General features: G+C 32.2%; 1 protein-coding gene across 2 annotated transcripts; it reads left to right on the forward strand.

Annotated features, from left to right (window-relative positions):
• The first annotated feature begins 175 nt into the window (after nucleotides 1–175).
• Nucleotides 176–9,802, forward strand: LOC117324323 (protein tumorous imaginal discs, mitochondrial-like). Of its 2 annotated transcripts, none has more exons than XM_033880114.1 (7): nucleotides 176–283; nucleotides 2,558–2,678; nucleotides 4,411–4,495; nucleotides 4,929–5,173; nucleotides 5,598–5,819; nucleotides 5,996–6,066; nucleotides 8,842–9,802. In XM_033880114.1, the coding sequence occupies exons 2-7, from the start codon at nucleotides 2,581–2,583 to the stop codon at nucleotides 8,850–8,852; spliced, it is 732 nt and encodes a 243-aa protein (XP_033736005.1). In that variant the 5' UTR covers nucleotides 176–283; nucleotides 2,558–2,580; the 3' UTR covers nucleotides 8,853–9,802. The 2 variants fall into 2 exon arrangements, with proteins under 2 accessions (XP_033736005.1, XP_033736006.1); XM_033880115.1 differs by lacking the exon at nucleotides 176–283 and adding an exon at nucleotides 307–411 and having other exon boundaries at nucleotides 8,842–9,051.
• The last annotated feature ends 524 nt before the right edge of the window (nucleotides 9,803–10,326 follow it).

A 10,326-nucleotide genomic window follows, 5' to 3' on the forward strand; every position in this document is an offset into this window, starting at 1 on the left:
TACAGGCCCTCTGGGCCTCTTGTTGATATCATCTTCAAGCTCTTCGTTTTTAATGGAGAAAGTGCTGATAACTTGTTTATTTTACTTTAAATAATTTCGATGTCTGTCGCCTTATTCAATGACAATCCGGCGTATTAGTAACGCTTTTGGTTCATTTTTTACTCATTGCAGTGTAACTTCCGGTATACGCTGAGCAGCTCAATGTTTCGTAAGGTAGACACCGTTACATTGAGTGATCATGGGGTAGTCAAATATTTTCAAGGTTGATTTGCGGTGAAGTGTTGTAAGTAGATATAAACTATGTATACTTATCTATCTGGCGTTCTTTGAATGATACAGCACATGGCTAGCGCATCGTTTCGGGATTTTGAGTGACACGATTTGAGAGATTTAACCAAACCGGGCCAAACGGTTTGTAATCACTGATGAACCCTTTCACGAATGTTTTGATGTGGTATATTTGTTATGGGATAGTTACAAAAACATTAAAACAGATATTTCAATACCAAATTATTTGAATCATTATCAGATAAAATGGCTAAGTTTATGATTGGTACATAATCAGAAACTATAGAATTCAGAGAGCTTACCTAAAATATTTTTTTGTGAAGCAGTTACAATGATCATTATTTTTGTGTTTATCTATGTCGTGCAAGGTTTTTTCAAAGGATCAAAATAGTGTTGTATTAATAATTTTCATGATAAAAACGGCTAGTTATATTCATGTAAAATGTTATATTCTAGGGGAAAAAAAACAAAAAACCTGGCACGACATATATGTAGATGAACACTGACATAAAGATATTGTAACTTTAACACAAAAAAAATCAAAATTTAGATAGGCTCTGTGAATTCTTTAGCTTTACATTACACACAAAAAAAGGCGTGCAAGTTATAACCAGACATATATGTAAGCATGTTGCTAACCCATGTAAACTTATTCCAGGTGTCGACACACTCGATCTATATATATAATAGCTAGTTACTTGTGCATGTGTGTTGCTATTCAGAGCAACCGTTCGTTGACTAGTCAACTTTTCTCACATTTTCATACAAAAGTTTTTTCCAATTACTGATCAACATTATATATATTTAGTCATTCATTGATATCAACTAGTTGGCATAAATATATCATATTATATACTCTTAGGATTTCATTATTATAATTGATGATATTGAATATTTACGCTGACATAATATGGGGAGTACGAGTGTCATGATCCACCTTAAACATAGGCACTTTTATCTGGTAATTAACAAAATATCCATTATAACTCTGGTTGTTAATTACCTGATACAAGTGCCTATGCACTTGTATCATGTGTTTTACAACACTTACGTATGGGCCTGGAGTCATGTTGAGCCATGTACATGTACATACAAAATGTATGCCTGTGACTCACCATAACATCTTTTCTGTTTATCATGCCTGTCACAAAAGAGAAGACGGATTAATATAAGTACTTATTAATCAGTACTTCTTTCCGAATTTTCTGTTATTCTCTGTTTATGTGTTGTCTTATTATCATTTTGAACAAATAAATACTGTTTAAACCAAGTGCCTATGCCTTAATATACATCAATTAATAACCACAACACAAAATTAAGTATTCATATACATATATTACATTCTGAAACCTTATAGTAATTGGGGTTATCGATGTATAAAAATGGAGAAGAGGCCGATAACCTAGATTTCAAATAGCCAGAATTACCTATATATATATATAAAGACAAGGGAATCAATGATTGCCATTGTCATAATAATTTTTTCTGACTATTTTAAATACGCCCCTGCACTTGTATGTTACTGCTGTAGGTACTGTTCTATACGTATACAGTACAAATTTGTTGATGATGTTGCAAAAAATAAGCAAATATGCCAGAACTTCTTACGTACAAAGCAAGCAGCTTTCAAGTCAATGTTGACATCAGAACCCTTTGGAACATGTTGTAGGTAACGACCAATCATATTTTTGCATTATTTATCCAAGATATAAAACACGATGTATAAGCCTATTAAACTTTTAAGTTGGTTTTCCCCATCCTGATGAAAAAGGTGCATGTACATGTTAACATCCAATATCCCTAATATGCAGGATACGTACATAACAAGTGCCTGTGTCAGGAGCATTATGTCTTTACATGCTTCTGCTCTTGGTCATGGGGGTCATCTAGGTGAAGCTGTGTGTCATGTACTGAAAGTAGATCACTGTTACCTACATATTGTAATTTGGATACATTAAAGGACAAACTTGTTTGGGCTTCATCTTCACTTTTTGTCATTTGAGCTTGTTACTTTGGGCATGATGCATAGGTTGACTTGCATTGAACTTGAACTGATATCGTCTGCTAAGATATATAAGTAATACTGTATTCCTGTATTCATTTACATTAATACCATCAAATGAAATTTGAATGAAGCAAGTCTGTCAAACAGTTATAATTAGTGTGTAGAATTAGTACCAACATGAATTCATCATCTATGCATTTTTGGCATAAATTTCATATATATTATGGTGATTGACTGAAATTCACAGAAATGTTATTATTGCAGATTGGAAGACGAGCAGTAAGAACATGAGTTTAACAGCAGCTGTGTGTGGGTGTGTAACCAGGACAACAATCAGATGGCATCATCCCAAGATTTATAGCTGGCCAGCAGTGCTAATAGTCAGGTGATTATATACAAAAAAGTGTCCACGATCAGTGATCAAACTACAATTAATTTTCATCAGTCCATTTCAACTGTGTTGTTAAAAGCAACGAGTCACACAATGTTAAATTGATATCTCCAGAAGTTCTGTAAGATCTATCAAAATGAATACAGGACTTTGGACTTACCATTTATATAATATATATATTAAAAAAAAAAAGAACTCAGTAATGTAATATAATGTAATAGTCTGTCATACGAGTGAAATATATGTTATACATGTATCTAATTATAACAAGAAACCATTCAATTTTCTTTTTTGGACTTAGAAAATTTTTGCGTTAAGTTTTTTGGTGTTGAAAGGGACGAAAACATCACTTTATAATTGTACTAGGGTGCTGATATTTGGCAATAGAGTCCCTCTAGAGTTAAAATATCCCCTGCTGGAGTTAAACTTAAAGATTGTTTTGAAAAAAACCCCAGATTTTTCAAATTTTTGTGTTAAGTTTTTGGTGCAAGTGTTAAAAGGTTTTAATACATCACTTTATAATTGTACTAGGGTGCTGATATTTGGCAATAGAGTTCCTATGGAGTAAGACTATCCCTTCCTTTATATTGCGAGTGTTGGAAGGCATAAAAATACATGGTATTAGGTTCCCTGTGGAGGTTAAACTATCCCTTGCAAGAGTTAAACTGAAAGATTTTTTTTGGGGAAAAAACAAATTTTAAAATTTTTTGTGCAAGTATTGAAAGCTATGAACACATCAATTTATGATTGTACTATAGGGTGCTGATATTTGGTAAAAGAGTCTCTCTGGAGTTACACTTTCCCTTTTCGGAGTGAAACTGGGGGAAAAAAATGTGAAACCGGTCCGCATTTTTCAAGGGAGACAACTCTCATTAGGATATTTTATCAAAAAAATGAAGAAATAGGTTCAAAAGCATTTTAATATATTTATTCAATCTACAACAGCATAGCTTGTCTCGCGAATGTTTGTCAATAAATAATTTACATTTATATATAAATTGGTATGGTTTTGAAAATTGCATGAATACACAAAACACAATCTGCTCAAGTAAACAATATAAATATTATTTATGCAATTTGCGAAACCATACCAATTAATATATTTTAATAATTTATTGACAAACATTTGCAAGACGAGCTATGCTGTTCTCCAACAGCTCTTGTTTTCTGGAGTTGACACTTTGCTGTTACTTGTTACTTTGTGTGGCTTTATCATATTCGACTACTACTATTGAGTTTGAACCATGTGTCAAAATTTTTATTACCAGTAGACATGTGTTATTTGTATTTGTCATTGCAAATTTGCATAGTTAACCATTTTTCTGACATTTATTTGCTACCGCTTGCAACATTAATTTGTAATTTAGAATTTGGCTTTGTGATAATAGATAACAGTGTTAATTTGAACCCCTCATGACATCCTTGATGTACCTGTATAAGATTTTACTGTGTATCCAGTTAATACAGGTATTACAACTACAACATCCTTGACATACCTTTGTGAGATTTTAATGTATAAGATGTTACAGGTATTTCCATTATGACATTATTGAGATGCCTGTGTACCATTTTTATTGTCTAATATGTTAAAGATATTCCAACTATAATATCCTTGGCGTACAGCATATCTTTACAAGATTTTACTTCGCAAATGTGTATTACAGGTATTCCAACTACAACACCCTTGATATGCCCGTGTACAATATCAATGTGTGTACTGTTACAGGTATTCCCATTATGATGTTCTTGGTGTACCTTCAAATGCCACACAGAAAGATATAAAAGCTGCCTTCATAGATAAATCAAAAAAGGTAAAGTATTTTAATACAGAGGAGCTTACAATACATGTGTTTTGAGCATGTTTTTTTTTTATCATAGAGATAGTTTATAGTGGAAGGAGTCTAATTTTAATTTTACTGAGTCTTTGCTTAATGTTTAGATGTCATATCAACTTAATATTATATTAATAGGTCCTTTACACACTCCAATAGATATCATTGTGAGGTAATGTACAATGTTAAAAAAAAATCTAATTAACTCACCCTTTAAAGAGCTCGTCGATTCAGGTTAGCACATATTATCATGGATGTACATTTGTAGTTGATAATATTGTTGACTTTTGCCCGTCGGAATTCCTCTTTCTCTGGACCTCTCTGTTGTGTTTCTTATGATTGCATTTAGTATGTTGTAATTTAGAAAAGGAACATGGATGTGTATGTGTAGAACATTACCTCTTCACTGCAGTACCATCCTGACAGAAACTCCGATCCTAATGCAAAGAAAATGTTTGCCAAATGTGCTGAAGCCTATGAAATTTTGGGGAAAGAAAAATTGAGATCCGAGTACGATGCTACATTAAGGGGAACATCAAACCATTCTTGGCAGTCGGCAGGAGCAGCCCCAGATCCATTCCAATCTGCAACAGGCTTTAATCCCAGACAGAAGAGTCGCCCTCGAGGTTCATACTCTAATAGGACTGGATATGATAGGTAAAATAACTAGATCTCATGTACATTTGTTAAACTGTAATCTAGAAGAATGGTATGCAGAACTAAAAATTTGGTTATTGTTTTATTCTCCTTCATCAACTATTGATCGGTTTGTTACAATCAGTTAGCAGTTGATCCTGTATCAGAATTTTCACATTAGAATTACAGATTTATTGTTCAATTGTTATGAATGAAAAGAAAGTGATCAAACAACAGACTAATAATATCATATACAGAGTATTGCTCAAATAGAAAAGATGTTAGGTATTTTTCACTTCAATCAATTGAACTTGACAATGATTTCAAAGTTTATAAAATCCTTTATAGCTAAGGGGAGAAAACTCTAGTTATTTTTATATTCGTTGAAAAAAATCCTGCCGTTTGCCAAATCATTTAAGTGATTATTTTATTATTTCATTTGTAGTTTTGGCTGGAATCCTTATGCCTCATATGAGGACGTATATTTTAGGAAAGGACGTCATAGAGAAAAACAGTATTGGAAAAAAGACTATGACAAAAAGTCAAAAAGCATTGATCCAAGAGAGGCTGAAAAGAGAGAGAAACGAATGTGGCGTTATATTGGCATAATTTTAGGTGTATTTGTGACGATGCAATTCCTTGTAGAATCTTCCCGTGCTACTAAGAGGTAAGTAACATTAATATGTAAGGCTGCTACTAAATATTATCACCAATACTGATTTTGCAATTGTTTATACTAGACTGGAGTAATGCTGCTCTGTGCTAAGTTCTATACCTTTCAGTATGTGCACTGGTTTTATTAATAAGTCATGTTTCATTGTAGAAAGTTCTTGTTTTTCACAGAATTAAGCGACACCGGGAAATCGAAAAACGCATTAAGGAAAGGGAATTTCTAGCAAAATTAAAGAAGTCAGGTAATGTTTCAGTTATGTGTCTTTGGGCAAAAATGAGTACACATTTATATATATGGATGGGGTGTTCTCTGAACGCCAACATTTTTTTAAACAATAGATAGGTGTTGTTTCAGGAAACAATGGGGATGCAATTATATACTGTTTCATATAAGTTGTCCTTTTTTACCTGTACAGTCAACTGAGATTTACATGTGTTTCACTAGGAATATATCATAAATATATTTTTCCCCAGCTTTTTGTACATGCCCACATTCAATAAATGGTAACAAATATATGATACAATGTACCATGTAATAACATCATGTTTTTATATATATGTACTTATACAGATCACATTTACTAGAAATGTTCAAAGAGTTAAATATAGTTTACTTAGCTTGATCCTCTAAACGTTGTTTGATCAAAGGTAATAAACTGAGGAGCAAGTCGCATCCATATAAAACCCAATCCAAGTTCAAAAAGTTCCTGTTTTACAAACTCTAGCTAATTAGATTTTGGATAAGCTTTTTCAATTTCTTGAGACAAAAATCTGTAAATTTCATTCAAAATACAATATGTACAATTATCATGATTTAACAACAAACTAATATTTTATGTGATTAAAAAACGTGGTTATTTCTTAATCTTAAAAACGGAGATAGATTATCGCCTAGTCGGACCCCGGAAGAACTAAAAAATACAGTTGAGAATACACCATCTTTACTTACTTGGGCCTTGATACAATTGTACAAATTTTTAATAATTCGAAAACATTTGCATCGATGTTATTGATATTATTGATCAAAGATTTATTCCAAAAAAGACCAATTCGCCATACACTATCAAACGCCTTTTCAAAATCTATAAAGGCGCAAAACAATTCTTCGAAACCCTTCCTGATTTTCGAGAATGAGTTCAATTTTATTAGCATATTCATTTAAACGGGGATCGAACAAACTAAAAAAATGTACCATTATTTTTAAAAACAGGAATAATAGATAAGAAAAATAATTTAAGTAATGGGTATACCTTTGATATTAGTATTGTCACATCAGAGAAGATTACTGAGGCTGACATCAATTCTGTGAAAGGAACAGAGCTCATCGAGAGCGAAGATGACGATGATGATGGAACTGACCCGGAAGTTTACATGCGTCACAGATCACGAGGCCCTCGAATGCCTTGACAACATGAAACGTGTGCACATGTGCTGTGCGTGCATACATGGTGTTGCACATTGGAAATACGACCCCACATAATACGAAACCCGTATAGTACGAAAACATTTGAGGGGTCCCCTGAAATTCGTCATAGCCGGGTTGGACTGTATACATAATCACGTTTTGAAAAGTAGGAAATTTAAAAGTAGGAAAACATCTTCTCTTAATATTTATTTTCAAAAATTCCAAAGAAACTGTTAATGTTATATATCTAAATGGAGTTCATTTGAAAATCGTACGCTTTGCATAAGCATCTAGTATTTGTAAACTACAAGACAAAAACACATTACGTTATAAAGATGGCAAATATAAATGATATATTAGCTATTTAAAAGTGATTTTCTCCTAAGCTTAGCATGAATCAATATCTTCCAAAATTCCGTTACTTTGTAAACCGATGGTCGGTAATAAAAGTATGAGTAGATATATTGTAACTCTTGATTCTGAATAAATTGACACAACAATATAAGATGATTTTCATCTACATCTTAATAACTTTCACATGGCGTATCTACCAGTATTAAAATTCAACGAATGTGCACTCAACTTATATGTACAGAGTGTATAATTATATGTATATTGCTGTTTGGATATACTTTTCTATATAAAGCTGTATATATTTCACTATTTCATTTATCGCATTAAACATTTTTTGGGGAAAATAAACAGTTATAATTAAAGACTTTAATTTTAAGACTGTGATAAATTCAAATAATAATTTTTGACATAAAAATCATATTCAGAAATATAATATTGTATTGCATTTTTTTTAGAAATGATATATTAAACTTTAGAAAAAAATACACATATAAGTATATGATGTTTAATTTAAAATCCTTCAATTTACCTACAAGTGAGTATCAACAGTAAACATTTACAGGTAAATTTACCTGTTGACATTGAGACTCCTTTTTGGAAAAAGACTATAATCACTATCAAAACAAACTGCCCTACAGGTGAATTCAAAATGTTGGCGTTCAGAGATACACCCATATGGATATGGTATGGCAATATTGTGGATACTAATGAAATTTTGGTTATAGGCTGAAAGTTCAGGTCATCAATAGAAGTTGTTTCTTGTAGAACTTAATTGTAAATCAGTGGATTTGATATAACTTTAGGAAATATTGGAGTATAGAATATCTCACATGTTGAGTGGTGCTACATAACTAAGCAGCTTAGGTATGTTGATTTTAATTTTAAAATATCGTAGCTATCAAGGTATTCAATAAGATTGTCTTTAATTGAAAGATTTACACTGTATACAATAGCCAAGTGTGTAAGAATACCTGGTACTGTGAAGTTTGTATATCATAGGGTTTTATGACCAAGGTTTAGGTTTTCTATGTAAAAGAAAATATTTATGTAGCTGACAAACTCCGTACAAAAAAATGAAAAAAAAAAAAAATCAGTGTTAGCATATTCAACTCTAATAGAAATGAAAAGGTGTTATGGAATTCTTAATCAGAGAACAAATTAGCTGAAGCAATTCATTACAAAGTTCTTTGACTGATGTCACATGATTTTGTGTCATTGTGATGCCCTGTTTAAAAGACCTTTTTTTTTAAATTTTCAGATGAAAAATAGCCTGAATACTTTGGCTGGAGACATTTTAGTTGGCAGATGTGTAATGTGTATTCCTTTGGCTTCTACACAATTATAAAACGTGGTGATGAGAGTGTTTAAACATAGGAACATATTTGACCATAGATTCTGTGCTCCTTCTTTTCAGACAAACTTTAGATATAATGCTTCATCTTCTTATGCCTATGTACCGTATGTGTAGAATCTGTATTCTTATGAATACTTCAAAGTTAACAATTTACATGTAACACATTCTCAGACACATTACGGCATCAATGGATTTGTGAACCTACAATATATGCAACATAAAAAATTAACAAGAACTGCATTTAAGGGCAGTTAGCTTGTGCCTTAGTTTAGGAATGACAACCAGAATTTAGATACTTATGCATATCAAAATTGTTTTGTATGGCTGCATTGCCCATCTGTTTAAAATTTGCTCTAAACTTGTTTGGCTGCTCTCTCAGTTTTCTTATTACTTTAAACTTTGGTTTTCATATGACTTGCTTTCCAGAGAAGCATTAATTTTGAGTTCAAATAGTAGCCCCCTTCTTTTTTTCAGAATTTCAATTTTTTCTGGGTATGTCCTCTTTCAGTATTGAATTATTTATTTTATTCTTGTTTTTTTTTTTTTTTTTTTTAAATAATTCATTTTGATGAATTTTGATGTACTTTGCTACAAGAATGTACTGGATAATCTTCCTTTGGCAAAGCACATACATATATTGTTCATTGTATAGCTTTCTTAACAATACAATATGTTGGTTTTAATTAAGTAAGGATCATCAATTGACTTAAAGACTCTGTGTATGAAATGTAAATTTATTCCTGATCATTCTTGATTTGCTAACTAAGTTTGAGGGGAAACATGTTGTTATAGATGTATAAAAATTGTTAATTTGTGATAAAAGCATCTTGAAGGAACTATTTATTAAAAAATTGAATTTAAGAATTGTTTACTTTTTGAGTCTTTTGAATCAGAAGTGTACATTTCTGTACATTCCTAATTGGGTCATCTGACCCGAAGAGACCTATAGTCATCTGGCATTGAAGGTGCATTGACCGTCGTCGTCCACCGTCAGCTGTCTGTCGTGCATAAACCTTTCACATTTCCACCAGTGGGATTCAGCTCAAACTTACCAGAAATGATACTGAGATGGTTCTTATCAAGTGCTGTTATTATTTTGGTTGATCCAAAGTCCAGGATGGTTGCTATGGCCAGCAGTGACATTATACAGATGACTTGTATGTAAATCAACTCTGAGGCCAGAAGAACGATGTGGTATTCCACAACACTATCAGATTCATGCAGTCATGGAAGTTGAACTAAAGGATACATTCCCTTTAATATGTAAATAACAATGTACCATGATATAAAAATTCCCCCTGGACATCTTTAGAAACACAAATCATCTGGAGTAGTAAGGGAGAGGAAGAAAGTGGGAAAGGGAAACTGACATTAGAATTCTGGGTAAGA

The sequence above is a fragment of the Pecten maximus genome, chromosome 3 (assembly GCF_902652985.1).
Source record: "Pecten maximus chromosome 3, xPecMax1.1, whole genome shotgun sequence".
In the NCBI taxonomy this organism is placed as follows: Eukaryota; Metazoa; Mollusca; class Bivalvia; order Pectinida; family Pectinidae; genus Pecten; species Pecten maximus.

Excerpts from the sequence above, each read along its gene's own strand:
- LOC117324323 (XM_033880114.1), top strand. The coding sequence starts at position 2,581 with ATGAGTTTAACAGCAGCTGTGTGTGGGTGTGTAACCAGGACAACAATC. Across the intron at positions 4,496-4,928 it reads TCATAGATAAATCAAAAAAG|TACCATCCTGACAGAAACTC; the intron begins GTAAAGTATTTT and ends TCTTCACTGCAG. Across the intron at positions 5,820-5,995 it reads TCTTCCCGTGCTACTAAGAG|AATTAAGCGACACCGGGAAA; the intron begins GTAAGTAACATT and ends TGTTTTTCACAG.